General features: G+C 41.7%; 1 protein-coding gene across 11 annotated transcripts in view; it reads right to left on the bottom strand.

The window, feature by feature from the left end:
* The window catches only part of APBB2 (amyloid beta precursor protein binding family B member 2), a 432,194-nt gene that overhangs the window by 15,711 nt on the left and 389,487 nt on the right, over positions 1-26,996 (bottom strand). For 10 of the 11 annotated variants that reach the window (XM_043970484.1, XM_043970483.1, XM_043970490.1 and 7 more), the window contains 2 exons: positions 3,152-3,266; positions 113-200 (listed from right to left, as the gene is read on the bottom strand). In XM_043970484.1, the coding sequence (XP_043826419.1) occupies positions 113-200; positions 3,152-3,266 (203 nt within the window). Of the gene's footprint in view, positions 1-112; positions 201-3,151; positions 3,267-17,168; positions 17,175-26,996 lie in introns of all 11 variants that reach the window. The other variant, XM_043970491.1, reaches the window with a different exon arrangement.

Genomic DNA, 26,996 nt, shown 5'->3' on the forward strand with positions numbered 1-26,996 from the left:
CTGCTCTAAGAAGAAAACATGCAGCTAGAAGAGAACATTTCATCTTTGAACTTTCTCCAGGAAGAAGGAGAGGATTATTAAAGAGAATAAGAACCCAAGCCTGATGACATACCTTGCAAAGGAACATCGAGGTTCCCATTAGTTCTTTCCTGTAATGAGCTGCAGGCGACAGCTTTGGCATTCTTCCGTTCAGCCATAATCTGGAGATAAGAGGAAAAACATAGCATTGTTTGCATGACATGCTTTATGTGTGTTTATCAGCTGGGTCATCCCATAAGTGTGTTCCATTTCATCTCCAATTTTATCAAGCTCTTCTCTACTATTTATTTTTAGATTTCAACTTTACCATATATTTTGATGGAGATTTGTATTCATTATTCCCAGGGACAATTTTCCATGGATAACAGTCTCCTAATCCTTTCAAAGCAGTATTTCCTCAGCCTGCCTTCAACCCCTCTCTAATATGAGCAGTGGCCTGAACCAATATATCTGTGTTATGGGTGGGTCGGTCAGCAAACTCAGATTTGTGCCAGCTGACAAAACATTTGTCTTCATAAATGTCACCGCTAATTTTTGGGTTACTAGGAGTTCTCTGTATATCAAAAAAGTTGATGTTCAGACTGATTAAGTGTGTAAGGCTACTAAGGTCATCAATGCTTTCCAAACAAAATATTCTCTCTTTCTTGGGAGTTATCAATGTTTCTTCGCTTTATATTCTAATGCAGCAGTTAGGTGGTGCAGTGAATAAAGCATGGGACCTGGATTCAGGAGAACCTGAGTTCAAATTCGGCCTCAGACACTTGACACACTTACTAGCTGTGTGACCCTGGGCAAGTCACTTAACACTTATTGCCCCTCCAAAAAAACAAACAACAACAAAAACAAAAAACAAAACCCCAAACACCTCTCTATATTCTAATTCAATTTAACAAGAATTTATTAAGCACTTATCACATGCAAGACAATGTGATAGGTTCTAGAGGTAAAAAAAAAAAGTCCCTGGCCTCAAGAAGCTTACATGTAAATAGATAACATGTAAATAAATTAAGTATACACATGTTAATTTTGGGGAGCTCTTGAGTACTAATAGCTAATAGCTTAACAGCTCAGGAAAGACTTCTTGTAGGTATGAGAATATTATTATTACCAGAGGCCCCCTGTTGTGAGAGCATGGGTTGACCTTTCTAAGGTCCAGTGTCCCGAAGTTACCTCACATCAACATGAGACCACTCTTAACCAATCAGCTTGAAGCACTGTGTGAGGCAGTTGGTTTAGGGAGTTGGTGGTTGGAACCTTGTGGGGTTGGCAACTGAACCAGGAGTGGTTGAGGTAGTTAGGGTTTTTCTATTCTTTCTGAGACACTTGTTCTCTCTTTGTTAACCTCTAATATATTTTAATAAATGTTTCATACCTAAACTGTTAAACTGTTGTCTTAGCTAGCTTTCCCCACAAGGGGATGGATAGGGTGACCACGCACATTTAGTTTTACCCGTCACATAGGATATGACCCATAAGATAAGTATTGAAGGAAGCTGGAGATTTTGAGTCTTGTCACTCCCCTGTCTAAGAGTTTTAGCCAAATTATTTATAGGTGCTTCTTTGCAAAGGGCAGCATTTATTAAGGTGAAATAGGCTAGAGCGGCCAATGGCTTGGTTATTCTTTTTTTTTTTTTTTTTTAGTGAGGCAATTGGGGTTAAGTGACTTGCCCAGGGTCACACAGCTAGTAAGTGTTAAGTGGCTGAGGCTGGATTTGAACTCAGGTCCTCCTGACTCCAGGGCCGGTGCTCTATCCACTGCGCCACCTAGCTGCCCCTCTAATTAATTTTCTAAGTTTAAGTTCCAGGGACCTTTTCCCCCTTGCTTTCATTTCTTTAGGTGTCCAGGTGAGGTCAAGGGCAGTCCATTCCACGGCCTCTCCCCAGCCGGGCATTTTGGAAATGGCTGCCATCATTCCCAAAGGGGCACTAATTGAGAGAGTGAGAATAGGTCGTGCACTCAAAGCACACACAATGCTGATGGCCACCATTACGTAGCCCTATAGAAAACCTCGATAAAGTGCCAGTGGGGCCAGTCTGACCTCGGTCGTACAAGGTCGTTGACTATGACCTTCTGCAATGACCTGAGTGGTGCTACTAAAGAACCTGTGGATCGAAACTATCTTCCCAATCCGTGCCTAAGATACCCATAAGCTCATGGTACCTGACCTTAGAGATCATCCAGAACAAGGCAGGGGAGACTTGGCATGAGATGAATTCACGTGCAAAAGGACTGGGGACTAGAGCTGGCCATGAGTGGACTGTAAGCCACTGGGCCACCACAGAGAACGCAGTCAAGCTCATCTCTGTGTCCTGCTGTCCTCTGCACTGCTCACACTAGGTGTGGTGTGTGTTCTTGGTTCTGGGCACCAGGCTAGAGGCTATCTAGGGACAGATGAACAGGATCATGAGGACACTTGAAATCAGGACACATTTGAGTGGGATGAAAGAATTAGGGAAGTTTAAACTGGAGAGGAAAAGATTTGCGGGAAACACATGACATCTCTTCTCACCTATCATAGCTCAGAGACTTATATAATTTGATGCTACAGAGCAACAGGTAAAAGTTACAGGGAGTAGATTTCAGCTCAACTGCATAATGATCAGAGTAGCCCATCCATACTACTGGCTAGCTTGGAAAACTGGGAATTCTTCGTCACTGGAAGTTCTCAAGGAGAGGTGGGAGGACTACCTGTTAGGGAGGTTGTAAAGGGCATTTCTGTGGGTGGGAAAGGGAGCTAGATGAGCCCTAGTCAGCTGCTAGGGACTCTGGTGCATGTCTATGGAGGTGGGTGGGGCAGAAGTGCCTCCCCAGGGATGTGGGCTGAGCAGACTAAAATTTACCTGATGGGCCTCCTCTGGCCACCTTTTCTTCTTTATGCCTTTTTATTTCAACCTCTGAAATGTAGCCCAAGCACTGAAGGAAAGCGTCTACATGCTATACTCCCCTAGTAGAATGCAAGCTCCTTGAGAGAAGTAAGAATTTTTAATTTCATCTATGTCCACATGACCCTTAGTGCCTTGTACACAGCATGTGCTTAATAAATGCTTGTTGGACTGGTGGTGGTGAATCACAGTTGGATTCACTGTGGCGAATCAATTGACACAAACTTACCTTAGAACAGATTTCGTGAAGACTTGTGGCAATGGCCTTTGCTGGCGTGTCACATCGAAACACGTGACATTTCAAAATTCTTGTGTCTTTATCTCTTGCTACATAAGCAAAATCTCTGTGCAAACAAAATTTATTGACACATTAGAATGCAATTCTTCACCAATGATGCCAATTTTAAGAGTTAATGGAGCAAGCGCCCAGCACATCTGAGTCATTAGCGAACAGAATGTATTGTATGTCTTGGTTAGAAAAAAAGCATTTTTTAAACTGGCTCCTTTGAAGCAGAGGGATAGTCTGAGGAATCAGATTACAAGGAGATTTAGGAATCAAAATATGGCACCTTCCTGCACATCAAAGGCACTGAACTTACAACCACTAACAACTGTGAACGAATGAAGATTGAAATTGAAAACAACCCTCTACTTAATGTAGGCACAGACAGCATCATTAAATGGAAGAAAGAGACTTGCACATGAATTTGCATGAGCGATGAAACAGACAAGCCAGTGTAGATGAAACAAAACAAGAGCAGTCAGGGCATAAAACTAGGCACCAAAGGAGGAAAGAGATGCACCATCGCTCTAGGATGCTGACCGGAAATCACAGCCTACATAGGGACACAGAACAAACACCACAGGCAGAAATTGTCCCAAAGGATTGCAGCTTGACAAACACCCCTCTTGCTGAAAGATCTCCCAGCAAATGAGGCAACCTCAGACTGTGTGCTTGGCTCAGATGCCCTGATGAGCACGAGGCTGAAGCTTGGCTTCATCAGCTGCTTTACTGATGAAAGTAATGCCAATCAGGCTACTTCTGTGGGGAAAGAGAAGCATGCAATTTAATTTCTCCTACAGTCTTCAGGCTAGCAGTTAAAAGATCAAAGTTTAATACCATCTTTTACAGAAGCCCAAAGCTGAGATATATTCATTTGCTAACCTAGCTGACTGAGTGCCTTGAAAACATCATTAGATCAGGAGACCTAGCACAGGCACCATTAGAAGAAAACTTAATTTTATTAAAAGAAAATAACCTGGTGGACTCTTTGGAATCCATAATTAAAAAAGACCCTGTGATAACGGCTATAATACAAAAAAGGGCTACCTTTGAGGTTTGCTCCTGTTAAGTTGGTGATGACAGGGACCTGTTGTCCATGTGGGAACCAGACGGAAGCCTGCACGTGTCCCAGGAGAGAGCCGACCCTGGGACGCGGCAGGTTGGGGCGTGATGGAATTGTCGAGGATGGCACTTTGTAAGCTCTCAATAGGCAAGGGGACAATTTTGGTCACTTTTCCAAGTTTTTCACAGTACTAGGCCAACTTCCTTTAAATGTGAACCTTGGACAGTTGTCCCTGTTCCACTAGGGTAAGACTAGCTCTAAAGAGAATCTCAAGTTACTTGTAAGCTGATCTAAAGTCCTTTTCTTTGCACTATCAAGTTCAGGTCTTATTTTCTCACAATAGGCTTCATTACTATTGGGCCCTCCTGAATGTAAGTCCTTCCAAAGGTTTCCTAGATGATGATGGTGATAGTGGCAGGTAACCTTTGTATAGTACTTACAATGTGCTAAGCACATTCCAAATATTATCTCATTGATGCTCACAAAAACCCCGGGAAGTAGCTGAAGGAACTGAAGCAAAAGGGGGTCAAGTGACTTGCCCAGGGCCACACAGCTAGGAAATGGGCAAGGCCAGATTGGAACCCTGATCTTCCTGAATCCAGTCTACACTTTTCTGCTTAGCATCTAAACCCCTCCATAATCTGCTCCATCTTCATCTCCATTTCTCAAAGATAGACTGGGTTGCTCAATGGCCCAGGAAGAAATCATCCATCCCTGGTCATGCTGTTCCTTTAGAAATTCTGCCAATTTATTCTTTTCTTTTTCCAGGGCAGTGAGGGTTAAGTGACTTGCCCAGGGTCACACAGCTAGTAAGTGTCAAGTGTCTGAGGCCAGATTTGAACTCAGGTCCTCCTGAATCCAAGGCCAGTGCTCTATCCACTGCACCACCTAGTTGCCCCCCAATTTGTTCTTTAAAGCCATGACAACTCCAACCCTCAACTATTTCTGTCACCTATGAACTTCCATCATATTCAAGTATGTTTACAGCACAATATGACAACTGTATTCTGTTCTGCATTGTTTGCTCTATGTTAGCTTTCTCTTGAAGACAATGATGGTTGGAGAAATAATTTCAGACTGAGAATTAAAAGTCTTGGCTATGAACTAGCTGTGTGGCCATGAATGAATTATGAAATTTCTCTGCACCTCCATCCTTTATTTGTAAAATGAGGAGGCTGAACTATATGCTCTGATTTTACAACAGTCCCCTTCTTGTTCTAGAATCACACCATTCTCCAACTAAATTGTAAACTCTCTGAGGGTGGGGCCCATCTCCCCAGAGGACTTCATACCGGCCTAAGTACGTGGTAGATCCTCAGCAAATACCTGCTGTTGGTTCTTGATTGGCTAAGTAGCAGCCTCCAGCACTGGCCACTTCCTCACTCCTTTTTGTCATGATCAAACAGCAGCATTCCTCATTCTTACTGCCTTCCTCTGCCCTAGACTCCGTGAGATTTACCCCGAGATAATGAACATACACAGAATTCCAGAAACCACAGAGTGTCAAGATTGTGGGGAACACCTGACAAAGAGCTTTATTTTACAGATGACAAGACTGAGGCCCAAGAACGTTATATGAATCATCCAAGGTCATATTGCTAGTTGGTGGCAGAACCAAAATGTGAACCCAGGTCTTTGACGACCAACTTGAGGCTTCTTCCCCTATACTGGTGGTTCTTAACCTGGGAGCCATGAACTTGGTTTTTAAGGAAATGTTTTGACGACTGCACATGGATAGAATTGGTTTCTTTTGTAAGCTTATGCACTTAAAAACATGACTCTGAGAAGAGGTCCATAGGCTTTACCAAACAGCCAGTGGGATCCATGGGAACAAAAAGATTAAAAAGCCTCGAGCTCTCCTATGTGGCTTCAATATGTCCTCCATATTGGAGGACAGGGCCACCAGGAGGACAGATGCTGTGACCTTCACACTGCCTACTGGCTGCAGAGCATGAGGAAAGTAAAGGTCAAGTTCTTGGTTTTTCTTGATCTTTGGTCCTCAGTCCTGTATCCTTGGAATACTTGAGACTCACTACTTTGCCCCCCACTTATCTAGAATATGTGAAAATACAAGAAGGGCTAGACTTTACAAATGTAGTATTATTTTTAAAAATTAACTGTAAATAATAGTGTGGGGGGGCACATTTTACTTGCTTAACTGGATAAACTATTTTTTTAAAACTTAGAAATTTAAATATTTTTAATTGAAAGAATTTTTGCTAATTTCATTGGTAAGGGAACTTCCAGTGTGAAAGCTCCCTCCATCTCAACTCTTATGCAACAGTGAGTGAGAGCACTGAGAAGTTAAATGATTCAGGAATGGTCCTGAGGCTCGGATGTGTCAGAGGCAGGATCTGAATCCAGGTCTTCCTCATTCCATTAGCCCAACCTTTTATGACCTGCTGTCTCTCCTTTTGCTGATTTTAATTATGGTGCTAGAAGAATTCTTTTTTTTTTTTTTTTTTTGCAGGGCAATGAGGGTAAAGCAGTATTCTTTCATTTGAGTAGGCCTGAGTTGGAAGAGATTGCATTTGAAAATATGATCTTTTAGTAATTTAATAAGTATTTACTGAACTATCATAAAACTGATACATGCAAAGTATTATGTTAGGTCGGGATTCAAAGATGACCCCATCCCTGACCCATGTTTCCTTCAGATGCAGATATTTACTCTGTAGAGTAAATTGAATAGAGTCTGTCCGATTTCTAACAAAACTCGAATGTTTCAGGTATGGAGAAAGAGAAAAGAGGCAAAATTTCCAATCCATTTTCTTCACCATTAATATTGGCAAGCTTACAAATGCAATAATAGCAAAGTTACATACTTGAGGATAAAATTTCCTGGGCCAGTATCTGTTCAATAAACAATAGATCAAAGCTATCACAGCTCAACTTTATGCCCTTCACTCTTACATATGGCACCCCTTTGGAGTCATTTCTTCTATTAATCTTAATTTTTCTCTTCCTCAGGGAAACATGATTAATCTTTAAAATGTAACCATCTGGAACTTGCCCCTTCCCAAATGACAAAATTCAGCAATCGCATGCTTCATTTTGGGACAGTCTAACAAAATTTCAGTCTCAATTTTCTACAATCCCTCCCAGGTGAAAGGAAAACACACCAGGATGGCTAAAATACATCTATTGGCTTAATAATAATGAGGGAGTCTATGGATCTCAGGGATTTAACTCCTTCCCACGAGAAAACTGGTTTCCTTTTTCTCTGCCACCCTGAAGGTTAAAACATTTGCATGTGTCTATTAATTTCTCCTAGACAGAATACAGAGTGATTACCTAAAATAGTTGCAAACCCAGAATATGTGGATCTGTAAAAAGATAGACAGTTAGGTCACAAGTATGAATTTCCAAAATTTAGACTAGATGACTGGCTTCCTCTGAGAGTGTGAAAACATATGGCTGATCTCAACCAATTATTATTCAGAACAGAATCCAAAAACCTCTCAATTGAATTTCTTAAAATAAGGTCTGGATTTTTACCATTTACCTATGTTCAAAATTGTTCTTTGACTCTAGACTTATGTACTCCATCATTAAACAGCAAGTACAATTAGTAATAGGTTGTAAACTCAAAGGGCAGATTTAAATTGAATTAAATATTCTCATTAAATCATTATTATATTAAGAGATTTCAGAGGAGCATTTAAGAGGGATATTATTTTTTTTAAGTCCCTTATGTTTTAGGAAGGACTAAAAACAAACAACTAAAATGATTTCTCTTAAATTCATTCCCCCAGCCCAAAGGTTACTCAGTCATATAGAACAGAGGGAAAAAACCCCACCTTCCTAACAAATATGCATGGTGAACCAAAATAAATTCCTGTTATCGGCCATGTCATGTCTATAAATGCATGTCCTATTCTGCTTATCAAGACCATCACCTCTCCAAGGTAGGGGATAGATTCTTTATCATCTGTCCTTTGGATTATACTTAGTCACTGTGTTCAGTTAGGTTGTTGTTTTTTTTTTTTTTTGCAGGCAATGGGGGTTAAGTGACTTGCCCAGGGTCACACAGATAGTAAGTGTCAAGTGTCTAAGGCTGGATTTGAACTCAGGTACTCCTGAATCCAGGGCCAGTGCTTTATCCACTGTGCCATCTAGCTGCCCTTCAGTTAGGTTTTTAAAACTTGTTCATTTTTACATTGTTGTTATTCTCTAGTGTTCTCCTGGCCCTGCTTACTTTATTCTGCATTAGTTCATGCAAGTCATCCCAGGCTTCTCTGAAATAGCGCCTCCCCCCCATTATAATTTCTTATTGCATAAAAGTATTCCATTACATTCATATACTTTTTTTTGGGGGGGCAGGGTAATGAGGGTTAAGTGACTTGCCCAGGGTCACACAGCTAGCAAGTGTCAAGTGTCTGAGTCCGAATTTGAACTCAGGTCCCCCTGAATGCAGGGCTAGTGCTTTATCTACTGCGCCACCTAGCTGCCCCAATATACCATATTTCATCCAGTCAGTGAATGGGTTCTCTCATTAAGTTTCCCGTTCTTTGCCAACACAAAAAGAGCTACTGCAAATGTTTTTGTACATATAGGATCCTTTCCCCCTTCCTTTGATCTTTTTGGGGTAGAGGTCTAGTGGTGGTATCACTGGGCCAAAAAGCATTCAGAAATTGGTAACTTTTGAGACATGATTCCAAATTGTTTTCCAGAATGGCTGGATCAATTCACAGATCAGCGCTATCAACAGTAAGTTAATGTACTGAGGACCACTTTTCAGTTTTTCTCCAAGAGATTCACTCCGTGACTAGACCAACAACTATATTAAAAGATGGGATGAGGCCTCCTATATGACTTTCTTCTCTAGGTCTCCATGCTGCAGCCTCTCATCCATCTGTTTCTTAACATCAATGAAAATATAATGTATTTTCTTCATGATCAACAAAAGGGGCTTTGCTCACTGGAACTTCCTATTTCTATTCATTAGACCACATCTATAGAGGATTTGATTCATTTGCTTGACCATGCACCTTTCCCTCCTCATCTTGGTGCTTTTGTGTCCTATAATCATAGCTTTCCTCTAGTTATTCTTCCAGAGGAGATCTTTTTTTGTTCTGTTTATGGAAGGCATTACTGGCAAAAAGGACTCTTCCTTGACAGATGAAATCTCTCAATGCAAGTCAACTAAAGTTCTTCAGTTTCATAGCATTCTTAGCTACTGGACTCCCAAACTAGAAATTTTGACTCCAGCTTAAAATGGTGATCACAGAACTGTGTGTCTTTTCTCTGAAATCTTTCCCCACTCTCAGCTTTGTTCAGCTTTTTTATTGGACAATCCCAGCATTTATTTACCACCAAAGGAGTGGTCCCTTCTCTTTACACATGTTATCTCCTTCCAATAGAATGGATGTTCCTTGAGGGCAGGGGCTAGTTCATTTTGGGGTTTGTATCCCAAGTGCCAAGCTCAGCACCTGGCAATTTTTGTCATTCAGTCATTTCAGTCATGTCCAACTCTTCGTGACCCTATTTGGGGTTTTCTTAGCAAAGACACTGGTGTGGTTTGTTATTTCCTTCTTTGGTCTGGCAAGTGCAAGCACTTATTAAATGCTCAGTGATTAAAGTAACAAATTTGGGTCATTAAACACCTTATAGACATCTTTCCTCAACTGTTACCCAATTTGACCTGCACAATAGTCATCACATCTCTTTATTTACTCTATCTCAAATGAGATATTTGTGAATGCATATAGCACAATGCCTAGAATTGAATAGCACCCTGAAATTCTGTATGTATATTACAGATAAAGGGGGATTTTTCTGCATTTGTTCTCTAATTGCCTTATGCTTGAGGTTCTAGATCAAAACCTTCTGAAAGCTTTTCAAAGAACACTGGAACTATCATGGGTTTGTAATATAAACAAACTTTAACTTAATGGATTTCTTTGGTCCATTTCCATAATCACAGACATTTTGAACTGGATGAAATCTTAGAGATCATCTAATGCAATGCAATAATCTAATCCAACCTAAATAATTTTACATAAAATGAATTTAAGACTCTAAAAAAGTTGTCACCTGCACAGGAAGTTAGCAAATGGCAGAACTACAAATAAACTCCATTTGCTCTAAAGTTCCAATCTTCTGTTTTTTTCTACCATACGTTGCCTCTGAAAGAATAGGAACATTTTGGAGGGTGTTATTTCTAATCTCTGATCAACTACTAGCTTTTAAAAATCACTCCAAATTCTACATCTTACCTTTCTTGCTTAAACAGACTACCATAAGAGTAAATATTTCTCTGGGTTTCTTCCTTGCTTATCATAGTCTTCTGCCAGGGAATGGCTTTGCTGTCCATGGTGCTGTTGCCCGAAGCCAGGTTTCCCCAATAGCTGGGCAGAAAGTGATCCTGACTTCATTTCTTTAAACAAAACCACCCATATGAAAATGACCTAATTTGCAGGGGGAGGGGGTGGGGTTTGCATTCTTCAGGTGGTTTTTAAAGCAATTAACTTCTCTACAGCACTGATGTAATTCAAATAAGGCCAGTACATGACAATTTCTGCATGTTTCCTCCTTATTAGTGCTGCAATCGTTTGGGTTTTGTTTGTTTGTTTTGGGGTCAGTTTTATCTAATTTTTAAATGTAATAAACATTTTTATTTATAGTTTTGGGTTCAAATTTTTATCCCTCGTTCCCTCCCTTCCCTCCTCTCCTCCCTCCCTGAGGGGGCAAGCAGATATGGGTTATACATGTATGATTATTTAAAATGCTACCATATTTGCCATTTAGAAGGCAGTGAACAAACTGGGGATTAAGAAGATTCTGTAGTCCACTAAGATGGGAAAAAGTGTTTTATTAAAGAAAAAAAGTGTGCATTTTAAAAGGTCAAATTCAGGGAACTTGTCTCCAACCCCCATGGCCCTTATCCCTCTTACAACTTTGGCTGGGGTCTTTTGTCTGCTCAAAGGCAGTATTAATCCAAAATAGATATGATCGGGAGCAATTAAAAAAACAATAGAGCACATGATCTCTGCCTTATGGAATTCATACCACAGATGAGGAAGAGAGAAATTATATAGGAGACAAGATTTAAAAACACCTTCATTATATAAGTGCAAATATAAGTACAGACAAGGGTAGTGTTGGCATGGAGTGTGTGTGTAGTACAAGAAAACATTCAGCAATGGATGGGAAGTTCCCTTAGAGAAAGTGATCTGTAAGATTACTATCTTTATTGTCCCCATTCTCTCTCTCATCTTCAATTTCTCCCTTTCTGCTACTTCCTTACTGTCTATAAAGATGTCCATGTTTTCCCCATCCTCAAAAACTTGATCCATCTATCTCTACTAGCTACTGCTCATATGTCCCTTCCCTTTTGTGATTTATTTCCTTGGGAAAGTCATCTACAATCAATGCTTTCACTTTCTTTGCTCTCACCTCTTAGAATTTCTTCTCTACAATTTGGCTTCTGAGCTCATCATTCCATCAAAATTGCTCTCCTCAAAGTAATCTAATGGATTGGGCAGCTAGGTGGCACAGTGGATAAAGCACTGGTCCTGGATTCAGGAGGACCTGAGTTCAAATCTGGCCTCAGACACTTGACACTTACTAGCTGTGTGACCCTGGGCAAGTGACTTAACCCTCATTGCCCTGCCCCTACCCCCCCCAAATCTAATGGATTTTTAAAAATACTCCTCCTTGACTTCTGTCACCTTTGACACTGTCAATTACTCTCTTCTTCTTAACATTTTCCTTTCTCTAAGTTTTCATGACAATACTCTGTCCTGGTTCTCCCTTTACCTGTGAGACTGTTCCTACTCATTGGTCTTTGCTGGATTTTCATCTGGGTCAAACTCACTAATGGTGAGTATCCCTCAGGACTCTGTCCTAGGTCCTCCTTCCTCCTCCTTCACCCTACTTTGCTTGGTGGTCTCCTCAGCTCCTATGGCTTCAGTCATCTCTATGCTCAGATCTACTTATGTAGCCCCAACCTCTCTCCTAAAACTCTAGTCCCACATCTCCAGCTGCCCCATTGGACAAGTCAAACTTGATGTCACATAAGCCATCTTAAACTCAAAATGTCCCAAATGGAACTCATTATCTTGCCTCCCACACCTTCTCCTCTTCTGGACATCCCTGTTACTGTCAAGGGCACCACCATCCTCCTAATTTCCCAGGCTCCTGGTAGCGTCCTCAACTCTTCATTTTCTCTCACCCCCATATGCAGTATATTGTTAAATCCTCTTGATTTTTACTTTCCTAACATCTTTTATATATGTCCTTTTCTATCCTCTGGGGTGTCCATCCCTTTGGTGAAATTTCTCATCACTTCATGCATGGACTATTATAATAGCCTGCTGGTTAGTCTTCATGCTGCAAGTCTGCTCTCCCATTCCAGTTTACCCTCCACTCAACTAACAAATTAATCTTCCTGAAGTGCAGGTCTGACCATATCATTCCTCCTACTCAATACATCACCAGAGTTCTCCATCATCTCTAAGACCCAATGTAAAACCTCGTGCTTGGCACTTATCACTCTTGATAACTTGGTTTCCTTCCACCTCCTATCCAGTGACATTGGTCTCCTTGCCATATATAATCACACAAGACACTCCATCACCCAAGTCTATGCATTTTCACTGACTATTGCCCATGCCGGGGAATTCTCTCCTTCCTCTTCTCTATCACTTAGCAAAGTGCCAGCTCAAATCTCAGCTTCTACCAGACACCTTTCCTGATCCTTCATAGTTCTGGTGCCTTCCCTCTGTTGATTATTTCCAATTCAGTCTATATAACATAGCTTGTTTGTACATGGCTGTTTGCATGTTGTCTTCTCCATTACATTGTGAGCTCTTTGAAAGCAGCGCTTGTCTTATTTTGTCTCTCTCATTATTCCTGGTGCTTAGCACAATGCTTGGCACATAGCAGTTCAATGCTTGTTGACTTGACTTAAAGGAGAAAGAGAGGATGTAATTCTTTGTGGGAGGACATATGCAGAGCAAAGAAGGAAGAATCACCATGTAATCATTCATCTTTAGTTTTTTTTTTTAATTACATGAAAAAGGGGAAATGGAGCAATAAGTGGTATGGATGAAGAGAAAAGGAAGGAAGGAAGCAAACATTTATTAAGTGCCAACTATGTGTCAGGCACAGTTTTACAAATTCTATTTCACTTGATCCTCAAAATAACCTTGAGAAGTAGATGCTATTTACAATACTCCCATTTTAAATATGAGGAAACTGAGGCAGACTGATATTAAGTGACTTGCCAGGGTCACAGAGCTAGTAAGATCAGGATTGGAACTCAGGTTTTCCTTACTCCAATCTAGCACTCTATTCACTGTGCCATCTAGGAATAGAAAGGAAGCCAGAAGGAGGAAAACAGCCAACAAAAGGACTATCCTCTTCCTAGAAAGTCATAGAATATAAGCTTGAGGGCAGCAATTTTTTCAATTTTGTATTTTTATCTTTCACCTGTTATGGGGAAATCAGGTGGGGGTTTGGGAGAGGGGTAGGGGTTCTTAGGAATTCCTCTTTAAAAAACTATACCCTCTTGCACACAAATCCAATTAGAATGAAATAATAGTTTATTTAGGGGCTAGGGAAAGGAAACCAAGAGACAAAATCCTTGGGGAGAAGGCATAGCACAGAGGTGTGGCTCTGAGATACCTATCTCCTCAAACAGGAGACAGACAGATACTTTTATAGAGGACTGATGGGGGTGATCATCTCACTGTGGAAAGTTCCCTTATTGGGGGAGGACCATCCCCTACTGGTGGTGGCTGGGGGAAGTTGGGTGAGGGTCGACTCTGGTTCTCTCAAGCCATCTCTGTCCTAATGCCACAAAGGCAGCAGCCACACCTAGTCTTATCTCCCCGAGGGGTGGGGGAGACTGGAATGAAGAGTGGTGGTCCTGGAGCTAACTCAATTCAGATCCTGTGCAGCTTATCTCTTTAGATGTGTCTGTCCTTTGGTTTAGTTTCTCAAGGAGGAGGTTCTTTTGATTTACCCACAAAACTTCTGGGGTATCCAGGGCAATTCAAATGAGGTACCCAGGCCCATAACATAGCACAATTTCTACAACAAAGCAGGAACTTAATAGAAGGCTTATTGATTGACTGACTGAAAACTAGAGCACCTTTAAATACCCAATCACAGTTTTATCACAGTTAAGTTCAACTTTGATATAGGAGTTGACCTCTTTAGAACTGTAAACCATGTACTGCTGTGGCAATTTTCCTCATAGCTGGTCCCATAGTAAACTAGGGCCCAGTAGCAAAAGTCTCAGGGCCAAATATTACATTTCCAGCCTTTCATGTGACCAATTATACCTGATTAGCCTGAAGACTAAAGGAGTGCATAAAGTACCATTGAGGAGGAGGAGGAGATTTAGCCAAATGGGAAAAACACAGGAATGCAATATAATCATAGCATTTCTGATGTGCATGTCCACAACTCTACCCTCCCCCATCTCCCCATCACTTGACTAAATGCAAGCAAAATGTATAAGAGGGAAGGGGAGAGACCATAATTAAGGTGAATGAAATGCTTTATTTCAGAATAAAAACGAAGCCAACTTCTTAGGGCAGAAACTATGTACTATATATGTAGATGCAGCACCAAAGCTAGGTAGTAAAGAACCCATTTGGGCGGTAATGCTAACGAGAAATGAACATTCACCTCGGAAAGCAACTCTCCTTTGTACCATGAATACAGTGAATGCTACTGGAGTAAGCCATTCCTCCCCTTCCTCCAGCAGTGTACTGCTAGCTCCTCCTCCTCTTTGTAACAGTTTTCCCCAACAGCGCGGGTGGAGACTTTACTCTCCAACATTTGGCCCCCACCTTCCACAAACACATAAGACTTTCTTTGTTTTCTTGTTTTTAAAAATCGTATCCCACAGAATGTGTGCCAAATGTACACTTCAACAGTTCTCAAAGTTCAGATTTCTGTTCTGTGGTTTTACAATGGTCTTTTCTTGTCTGCAAGCCCAGGAAAAGGATCACGGGTAAGAGGGAACCTGTTGGGTCACCTTGGTAAATATAAATTCCCACCAAAGTATTTTCAATGTATGAAATATGTAAATTGAAGATTAAAGATTCTGCCACCTGGAAATACTCAAGGAGGCTCAGGTGGGAGGAAAGGGAAGTGCTGATTCAGTGCCAACTTTGCCTTAATTAGGACAATTAAACAAAGCTAATTCACCAAGTGGACTCTTGCTAGCCTGACCACCAAGCCTGAGCTGAGGTTGTCATCTCTGACTTAAGAAACCTCTGCTCCTGGGGCCAAGAAGGTGGTATTAAGATGCTCTGTCATAATTACCAAGAACCACCATCTCACCTCCCCAGGCTAGGACAACTTCAAGAATTTATTAAAAAGCAGTCAAGTTTGCAAACTCCCCTCCTTTCCAGCAACTTTCTGATCAATTCCAAAGTAGAGGAAAGGAAGTAACCCTGATGACTCTGACTAAACTTAGAAATAAACCAGATAATTCTCATTTATTTTCCCGCCCCCCATTCTGAGAGAGTGAATGAGAGAGACACAGACACATACACAGATATACACAGAGACAGACAGAGTTACACACACAGAGACGAGAGAGAGAGAGAGAGAGAGAGAGAGAGAGAGAGAGAGAGAGAGAGAGAGAGAGAGAGAAACATCCCATTTTTTCAACAAATCTGGAATAGTCTTATCAGGTGTCAGTATACAACTGCCTAAAATTTGTAAATAAATTTTCCTTCTATTTAAAAATGTAAAAACAATTCTTTACTTTCTGAATGTACAAAAACTGGCAGCCAGATTTGCCTTTGGCCCAGGGCATGGAGTTTACGGTAATTTTCAATCTCTGGATTTTAAAAGGTACAAAATAGGCTAATGCACAATGCAGCCCAAGGGTCTGGCTAATACTCAGTGCCAAATGAAATATTCACTTTCGTGTAAACATATCAGTGACTTAATGGTTGTAGTTTTAAAGAAAACAAAACTTTTCACACCAGAAATGGGGAAAGGGGGAAAATTAGAGGGAAAAGAAATGGAAGGAGAAATGGGAAAAGGAGGGAAAGGAAGCTGGAAGGGAAAGGGGAAGAAAGGGGAAAGAGAAAGGAGGAAGGGGAGAAGAAAAGGGAAGGAGGATCAGGGAGAAAGATTTTCAAATACTTTACTTTAGACTCTGATCTGAACTCATGGATAATAAAGGAATCAGAGGCAGCGTCTATGGCCAGGACTTCCTCACTTTCTTTTTTTTTTAGTGAGGCAATTGGGGTTAAGTGACTTGCCCAGGGCCACACAGCTAGTAAGTGTTAAGTGTCTGAGGCTGTATTTGAACTCAGGTACTCCTGACTCCAGCGCCAGTGCTCTATGCACTGTGCCACCTAGCTGCCCCTTTTTAAATTTTTTTTTGGTGAGGCAATTGGATTTAAGTGATTTGCCCAGAGTCTCACAGCTGGTAAGTGTCAAGTGTCTGAGGCCAGTGTCTGCTCCACCTAGCTGCCCCTAGGACTTCCTTACTTTAAATTATGATCTCAGAGGACTTACATATTGTCTGAAGTATGAACAATAATATTTCAAGCAAGAAAGGTTTGGCTACATGACATGGTGCACTGCCTAAGCATTTCTCCCATGTTTGCTCACTAACATGTTCACTGAATCCTCCTAGTCACTAGCATGAATTAGCAAGTTCCTCTACATGCTTAATCATTCAGTGCATCGCTGCCAAATAGGCCGAAATACCATGGAGAATGCAGACCCTCCGAAGCATTTATTTCCATACACTGGCTGACAATGGGACACATACAAGGACAGCTTGGAGGGAAAACCAACAACCTCCTGTGTTTAGGAGACAGAGATGATGGTGATTGTGGCGTGACTTTATGGAGAAAGCAAGTGAGCGTTGCCAGACAAATAAACACTGAGGATGAAAAAAAAAAGAATATCATTTACCTCTCTCTGAATCCCGGACAGCATGAAGGAACAGAGCAAAAACAGCACGTTAGCATTCACATTCACAGGGAGAGCAGGATGTTGGCATACAATGACATAGCATTTACCACCCAGTCTTTTTCACCCACCTAATTACTGCCATCATGCCCCAGTCCAGTAGTTCTTTCAGCTGAACTCAATCACACCTAAGTATGCATTTTGGGCAGTGCACAATGAAGCCAAGACAGATTGGCTCAATTTACGAGGCAGCATACCAACGTGGGAAAGTAATCCAGCTTAAAATACCATGGACAAATAGGGGAAAAATCTTGCAGTAAACATTCACATAATGAACCCACATCTTCATTCTTCTTGTCCCCCCTCCCCTCAACAAACAGCTGGTATTTTAAAGGAACTTGTGAGATGAAAAATTATCTTTTGTGTAAACAACAACAACAACAGATAATAATAGTTAACATTTATATAGAGTCCACTATGTGCTGGGTACTATGCTAAGTTTGTTTTACAGTTATTTTCTCATTTGATCTACACAACAACTCTGGGACATGGGGAATATAATTATTCCCATTTTACAGGTGAAAAAAACTGAATCAAAAAGAGGTTAACTAACTTGTTTTAGGTCACACAATTAAAGCTGGATTTAAATTCAGGTCTTCTTGACTCCAGGCTCAGCACTTTATCCACTGTACCACCTGTCACCAGCTGCTGAAATGATTTTACTGCCATTTCAGACATTAGACACAGCTACTTTCTTCATGTCTATTTTTTCATTCTCTTTGCTGCTGGATCATCCTTTTGTACACGTGAAGAAGGGGTCCATAGTGACATTCTCAGAATGGAGTATTGGGGACAAAGTGGAGTGGTGAAAGAGAGAAGCCTTAGGAGAGGCAGAGACGGTGGGAGAAAACTGCAGATAGGAGACCAACGGAGTGACCAAAACAGACTGTGTAAGGAAAGAAGAAGTGGCAAAAACTGAGGGAAAGAAAGAGAACACTTATGGAGCTGGGGCACTGGCTCACTGGACTCCACTAAGTCTGGAGTTTCATTTCCAGGACTCCACCGGACACTCAGTGAACCCTGGGAAGAGGCTTTTAACCCACCAACCTCTAAAAAAGACAATATTATCTTGCTCTGATCATTCATTAAACAAGGTGGAACACTGGAGATCAAAAGTCTGTCATATAAATGCATTATACAGAAGGCAACTATGGGGATGGGCAAACACCATTAAAACATGAGAAAAATACAAACTCATTGTCTTCTACCCCAAACTCAGCCTTCAGAGTGTGCATGAACCAGTAGCTACCATGCTAGATTGCTGAGCTCTAAACAGGGTGGCTTAAAATGGAAGGTAAAGCATCCCTTAGACAAGGCGTGTCTCAACCATGGCGGGTTTTAATCTGTTGTCTGTGACCTTTAAAAAAAAATTCAAAAATGATATTTCAAAAATTAGTTTCCTTGACAATCCTATGTATTTGATTTAATGCATTTAAAAATATGATTCTACATAGGCTCATTAGACCACCCAAGGAGTCCATGACCCCCAAACTGAACTCCTGCTCTATGAGGTTTGCTGGTGAGCATATTGGCTCTTTGTCTCTAGGGGACAGTCTGTAGGAGAAGGCAGCTAGATGAGATACCTGCTACTGTATATCATCATGGGCAAGGCAACTAATTGCTCTCCACTTCAGTTTCTTCATCATGGATATATGAATATTTATACTATTAAATATCTATCAAAAATATCTATTGGGGCAGCTAGGTGGCACATTGGATAAAGCCCTGGCCCTGGATTCAGGAGGACCTGAATTCAAATCCGGCTTCAGACACTTGACACTTACTAGCTGTGTGACCCTGGGCAAGTCACTTAACCTTCATTGCGCCCCCCCCCCCCAAAAAAAATCTATCAAGGTTGTTATGAGGAAAGTACTTAAAAAACCCTATCTAAACGAGAGACGGTACTGTTGTTACTAATGTCAGAATATCTACCTACCTCACTAACCCACCAATCTGTCTATTCCCTCTTCCTTAATGACCAATTTATTGTAGATTCCTGTCTTCCAACAAGCAGAATGGAGCTGGTCAGGGCATCATGCCGCATATCCAACTGAAGTTCTGTTTTCATGGGCTCATAGCTTTGGAGCTGGTAAGGTACCTTTGAGGCTACTGCATAAGGCCCCAGTGGTTTACAGATGAGCAAACTAAGGCCCAGGGGAGTTAAGTGATTTGTCCAGGCTCGCCCAGCAGGATCTGGATCAGGGTCTGTCTGATTTCAAGTCCACTGCCCTATAGGCTCCAGTAGATACAGGCTTTAGATGGTGGGTGGGAGCTGATACACTCTCTCCTACACTATGGTGTCCAGGGGGCTGGGGCCTCCTCCCACTCTGAGCTGTCAGTGTGGCTGGAGCTGAACAGATGGTGGGCTGGGAAAGTGCTTTTGTCTAAGTTCTGAAAGGGCCCAGCAGCTGTCACCTCCCATGGAGGAGTACTTCCGGAGAGCTGCTGGGCATCCTGGGGCTAGCTGGATTATAAGCAGTCCTCTGGTGGAACTTCATAGAGGCTACCTCACAATTTAACCCTCGACCACATAAGGCAGGCATCGTGCTCTGATTCTTCCCAGGCTCTCCACAGTGCACTTATTATCCCCTGGGCTAGACAGTCATCCTCTTCGGGACTTCTGGGTACAGGCTCATCATCACATAGGGTCATGGATTGAGTGCTGGGGGAGACGGGATGGGGAAGAATGGGGAAACTCGAGACCCTGAAATCTTTGTTTATGCTGTTATAGAGCCCTCTGGCAGGCTGGTGTAGCTTATGGACCCCTTCTCAGAATCACGTTTTTAAATGCATTGAATAAAATACACTGAATTACAAAGGAAACCAATTATATCAAAATAAACATTAGAGAACTTCAAAAAAAAATTTCATGGACCCCAAGGTAAGAACCCCTGAATTAGATGTTATGTAGGCCTTTTACAGATGAGGAAACTGAGGTCCAGAGAAGCGAAGAGCTTGGCTCAAGGTAATAGAGAGAGTAGCCCAGGTCCTCTAGCTTCAAATCCAGCATTTCCCCTACAATTCCATGTTGTTTCTGTCACCCTAGAGCAACTTCAGGAGCTATTATGAGACAGCCTGAAGGGGAGAAAGCAAGGTCTGGAGGTTCTGAAGGGCACAAGACTGTCTGGTCAAAACTAGGACACATCTCCTCCTCTCCCCCTCAGATGGTGAACATCTTTGCTGCAGACTCTGGGGGGGAGGGGGGGGGCGAGAAAGAGGGAAGTTATCTGGGAGTTTAAAGTGTATGGACGGGGGCGGCTAGGTGGTGCAGTGGATAAAGCACCAGCCCTGGATTCAGGAGTACCTGAGTTCAAATCTGGCCTCAGACACTTGACACTTACTAGCTGTGTGACCCTGGGCAAGTCACTTAACCCCCATTGCCCTGCAAAAAAACAAAAACAAAAACCCAACAATAAAGTGTATGGACAGCTAGGTGGCTCAGGGGATAGAGCACCAGCCCTGGAGTCAGGGGGACCCGAGTTCACATCTGCCCTCAGACATTTACTAGATATGTGACCCTGAGCAAGTCACTTAACCCCAATTGCTACTACCTCATACCCCTCCACCCCCGCCCCCCCCCCCCCCAAGTGTAAGGTAGAGAGACTTCAATGGCCTGATCAGGGCTAGGCTGGAAAACTTGGTAGGGAAGTTTTGGAGAAGGTAATTTAATCTGGGAGTTTGGATCACTTGGTCACTGATTATTCAACAAATATTTATCAAGGGAGCCATCTCCAGTCCTCCTGATACATATTTTGCCACTGGATCCAGATGACTCTGGAGGAGAGAGTGAGGCTGGTGACTCTGTACAGCCCTACCTCACTTAAATCCAATTCAGTGCAAGTCATGACATCACTTCCTGATGTCCTAGTCCTTTTTGAGAACGAAGGACACAAGACATTGTACCAAGTAAGCTCTGATCCCAGCCCACAAAGACCTTACAGTCAAATAGTGAACAAGAGGAAAGCAAAACTCAGCTGATCCTGCATTTTCTCCAGATAGGGGGAAGTAAAGGCAGGGCCCTAACCACTGGTCTCCTCCTACCTCCTCAGACTAACTACATTGTATTCTTCTCTGTGCTAAAGTAAAGGTGATTATAGCTTTTTTTGGGGGGGGGGGCGGGGCAATGAGAGTTAAGTGACTACCCCAGGGTCACACAGCTACTAAGTGTCAAGTGTCTGAGGCTGGATTTAAACTCAGGTCCTCCCGAATCCAGGGCCTGTGCTTTATCCACTGTGTCACCTAGCCTCTCCCCTGCGCTACCTAGTTGCCCCTTGATTATATCTTTGATTGGCCCGGCCAGCCAAAATTTGAACCCAAGTCCAATGGTCTCTGCACCTAGGAGCCTCATCAAATTAGTCACACGAAAAATGAAGTCTAAAGGATCCTGGTATCAACCTCCATTCAAGATGATCCTGAGACTTCGCTGTCCTGTTTTGGACTTTGTGATTGATACAGATTCTTTTGCTTACACTGTGGCAAACACCTTCCACGTTTCTTTCACTTGATGGGGAAAAAAAGCAGACTTGATGAGCATTCTAAATTAGATCAAGTACAAATTCACTAACGTAATGTAAGTGATACAAAAGCAACACCTTTTCTTGAAGGCAGACCTGAAAAAAAGTAAAATAAGAAGCTTCAACACCCTTAAATGCCAAACCTATCCAAGGAGATTCTCTTTGGATTGAAGGTGACACTTGATTTCAATGCCCCAAAGAAAACCTGCTATTAACAAAGATTTCTCCAAGTGATATTCAAAATATCATTCAAAGCCGTCAGGATCACAACTATCTTACATAATTAGCTTCCCTGTGTATATCTACCAGAGATATTCCTCAACCCAAACTTGTTTTATGCAAATGCTGAGACTAAAGGAAGTTAAATTTAGAGCTAAATATATTCTTATTTTTTCTTTGCTACGTAAGAATCCAGCATGAAAAATGAAAGAAACGAATGCAATGCTATCTTTTTTTTTTTTTTGCAGGGCAATGGGGGTTAAATGACTTGCCCAGGGTCACACAGCTAGTATATGTCAAGTGTCCAAGGCCGGATCTGAACTCAGGTACTCCTGAATCCAGGGCCAGTGCTTTATCCATTGAGCCACCTAGCTGCCCCGTAATGCTATCTTGAAATAACTCATGATTGCCTCATCAGTATGTCCCTAGTAGTTGCTTGGGATGCAGGACATATATGTAATTTGCAATGTTTCCATTGAAATAAGCCAACCCCCTTACCTGAAAGATGAGAAATGCTTTGTATTTGTTATCGTACATCCAAATTAAAAGGAAATTCCCCATAAAAACATCAGAATGACAATGACCTTCATCAGCCAACTAAGAACAAACAAAGCAGATGCCCTGTCCTTCCACTCTACCTGAGCCTCCAAGCTCCTAACAACCTGCTATGTGACTCCTACCCAACACTTTCCACTACTGGCTGCACGTATGTAAAGACTTGATCTCTTTGTCTGCATAACTCTTTGTGAACTGGCTCATACTTGTGGATGCTTGTCTGCATCACAGTTGTTTACCAACAACCTCTTCGAATGTCCAGCCTGACCATATCTAACTTGTGTACTGTTACTTTTTATAAGAGTTAAGAGAAGCCTCAGATGTCTGGAGCTGAACAAGAACTCTCCTCCCCCAGCTCCTCACAACCCCCACCCCAAACAAGGGCTCTGATCCACCTTTGCCTGATGACACCTCTAGTGACTCATTGCCTCCCAAAGGGGGTTCATTCCACTTTTGAATAGCTCTAATTGGAAGGGAATTTTTCCCAATATCAAGGCCAAAGTGGCCTCTTTGCAACTTCAATCCATTACTTTTAGTTTTCTCTCTTGAATCTCCAAGGAGATTGAGTCTCTATATAAACGAACCTTAGTCCAGCACCACCCCTATGCTTGAAAAATGCTTTCTAACAAGAGTGATGATGATGAAAATGACATCGAGTCCACACTTTAAGGCTTATCTAGCAGGGCCAACATGAAGTCTATAAGCTCAGGGTTCTTAATCTGGGGTTTGTGAACTTCCAAAAGATGTTCTGATAACCATACTTGGCTAGAATTGGTTTCCTTTGTAATTCTCCATGTTTTACACAGGTAACATGATTCTGAGTCTTAAGAGGTTCATAAGTTTCACCAGAATGCCAAAGGGGTCCTTGACCAGAGAAAGGCTGAAGATGTCTGTTATTAACCATTTCTTTTCTGATAAAAGTATTTTATTTTTTTCCAGTTACATGTAAAGATAGTTCTCAACATTTGTTTATACAAGCTTTCCAATTTCAGATTTTTCTCCCTCCCTCCCCTCTCCCCTAAACAGCAGGTAATCTGATATAGGTGATACACACACACACACACACACACACACACACACACACACACACATACATACATACATATATATATATATATATATATAAAATAACATTAAGCATATTTCTGCATTAACCATTTCTTTTCCTTGAGCTTGCCTATAGAAATGCTATCTCTAACCATGACTGGGAAGAGTGCAGAAAGGATGCTTACACATTAGGATTGGGGCTTTGAGGAGGTATTTAACATGACACAGAGTGAGGAGTAGAGGACAGAACCCTTAATATGTCACTTTTCCAAGCACAGTCCTACACATTACATCAGGCCATCCTTTGACTATGTCGGGGCACAGGCTAGTGTGTTGTACCCAAACAGTGGGAATTATAAGTAAAACACAAACCAATGAGAAGCCAGAGATTCAAAACTAAGTTATTTGAATCTATAGGTACAACTATTTGTGGCTTGGTGACAAATATTCATCTCTATCCAGAGATAGAAGTCATAGAGCTTTCTGAGAAGACAGGGCAGCAACATAGTCTGCTGGGAGGGAGAGAAGGGCATCACAAAGCTGTCAGGAACTAGAATGTCTTTGGAAGAAATGGAATTTACAGAGGTTTCAGCTTTCAACGATGCCAAATTAGAAAGCTGTTGTTCTGGCTATTAGAGAAGAAAGAAAACACACATTTCTTATTTAATTCTCATGAGGTGTGTATAAACTTCCAATCAAGGAAAAGCAAGATAAAATTGGTAAATTAAGCCCTATTTGTGAAACTGGGGGAGAGTAAGCTTCCTGAAAGCAGAGCTGTTAAAAACACTTAAACACCAAGTAAGCTTGTACAGTTTTCACTTTATGTGTTACACAAATTCAACTTCACATAAAGAATTCGGAAAGAAATCCACATTCTCCCCCAATCTGGCCATCATAACTTTACTGTTCAATACCATGTTCTCTCTCTGCTCTGAACTCTGTGGCTTCCCACTGCCCCTCTCCCCCAAAAAACAAAAACTGAAAAAACAAACAAACAAAAAACAGCTCCAAGTGAAAGCAGAACATCCACGTGGAGCCATTACTGCCACCAAATCAGGGGCTTGGCTCGAGACTTCAGACACCAAGAGAAGAGAGCTTGCCCATTTCTGTCCAACCACCAACATGTCTGGCTCCACGTGTCTGTCTTCCATTGGTCAATACTCAGTATTATACCCAGTCCTCATGTGTTGCCCATCCTCTCCTATCCTCTCCTGAGTCTATATCTAGTCCCAACTGCCTCCCCCAGCAACCCCATGTTCTCATCAGTTCCAGTCAGGCCCTCAAGTGCCTGGACCCTCCCCACTATGTTCCTCCTCCCACTTTTGTTTCTCTGTCTCTAGCAGCAGTGTATCCTTGAACTGTGGGCTTTCCCCCTTCCTTCCTGCCTCCCTTCCCCACATCTATGGGCAAATTCACATTCTGTAGAGATCTGCAGAATGGTTCCCTTATGTAAAGAGAGAACTATCTGTAATGCACAAAGCAAGAGCAGCTCGAGAGGATGTAGACGAGTGTTCCACCAAGAAGGCTTGAGACACCTGGCAGTGCATGCTGGGATATACTGCCAAGGAGCCTCCCTCAGACAAATCTAAAGAAGAGTCAGCAATTGAAGTTAGCCAAGATGGCATGTTTAATTCTTTTTTTTTTTTTTTTTGGTGACTTGCCCAGGGTCACACAGCTAGTAAGCGTTAAGTGTCTGAGGCCGGATTTGAACTCAAGTGCTCCTGAATCCAGGACCAGTGCTTTATCCACTGCATCACCTAGCTGCCCCGCATGTTTCATTCTTAAGGGTTTTATTCTGAATCCCACTTTCATCCATTTATTCCTCCCTCATGTTTTCTCTCAGATACTGAACTGGTTACTATATGATCAAGTGAGATGTGTTTGGGATTCCTGCTATCAATAATCTTCAATGATCACAAATGCTCAAATCATTTCTATTTGGCTCCCTCCCTTCCTCCTTCCTTCCGTATTAACATTTGAGTACAAGTAGGTCTGATAGTTTGTGAATTCCTAACACTTCAAGAAATTAAGAAGCCATACTACTGAAGTTTGAGTTAGGAAATGACAACTTCTTAGCCTTCCTATGTCATTACCCTACTTAGCAGCACACAAAGCTGGCCTCTGAAGCCAGGAAGTCCTGTGTGACCCTGGGTAAGTCACTTAACTTCTCTGTGCTCTAAGCAACTCAAAGACTATAACTGACAGAAAGGTGTCAACCTGCATTGGTATATTGATGGAGGGGGTTTCTTTATCTGAGGGTTCCTTACATGAGTGAAATGGCCAGTTTGGTCCCTATTTCTCCCTCTACTCATGATTCTCCCCTAACTTCCCATTCTATGCAGAAAATTCAATTGGATTATGAACCCCTTGTCTGAGCCTAATGCATATATATGCTCTCAGGTTCACTGTAACAGCCATCTTTTGGTTTGGAGGGAATAGAATCTCTGAGTGGAATGGAACCTCAAAGATGATCTAGTCCCACCACAAGAATCCATTCTACACCATGCTTGAAAAGCTGACGTTCAGCCTTTGTTTGAAGATACTGAGTGAGCCAGGGTGGTTCATTTTATACTGGTATCATTTAACGCCTCTTCCTGTTTGGTAATAAATTAGAGGGAGCAGCTAGGTGGCGCAGTGGATAGAGAGCACCAGCCCTGGATTCAGGAGGACCTGAGTTCAAATTCAGCCTCAGACACTTGACACTTACTAGCTGTGTGACCCTGGGCAAGTCACTTAACCCTCATTGCCCCGGCCAAAAAAAAAAGGTAATAAATTAGACATCTTTAGTGATTACAACAATCAACCAGATGCCTAAACAATCTGAGTAAAAACTACATTTAAATACAATAATAGACACCGAACACCAGAAAACAAAGGAGCTTTCACCTATTCCATTTGGTTATGACAACAGAAACTTGAAAGCATGTTGAATTTTGGATAAATGAGAGCTGACTATAATTCTTCTCTCCAACTACATTAAAGGATTTGCTATGGCACTTTAAAATGATTTTTAGTTATCATGTGATCAGAAACAATGCTAGTAAAACATATTTCCATTCTCTGGACAGCAACCAAGCTCAGTGAACATTATTAATCTCTTGAGAGTCTATTTGAAAGCAGTGGAAATCTATGCTTCCTGATCATCTCCATGGTAAACAACATTAACTTTTCCTGGGCTTTAAGTTGATGCCTTTTTCAAAACATTTATCAAAGTGAAAAACCGTTTCTCTGCTCAAGAAAATGCTCTATAAATTCCTTCAGTTTGCAGATCAATAACACGATTGACTTCTGAGATAATCTTCTTGACTTCTACCCTGAGAGAAATCAACTTTTTTGCTATCTAATTAGAACAACTGAATGCATTGGCCTGGATGCTAAGATTATGTAAGAAAAAGCCTCTTCGTGATATGCACATCCAAGGTCAGGGTTAAAAGTT

The sequence above is a fragment of the Dromiciops gliroides genome, chromosome 6 (genome assembly GCF_019393635.1).
Source record: "Dromiciops gliroides isolate mDroGli1 chromosome 6, mDroGli1.pri, whole genome shotgun sequence".
In the NCBI taxonomy this organism is placed as follows: domain Eukaryota; kingdom Metazoa; phylum Chordata; class Mammalia; order Microbiotheria; family Microbiotheriidae; genus Dromiciops; species Dromiciops gliroides.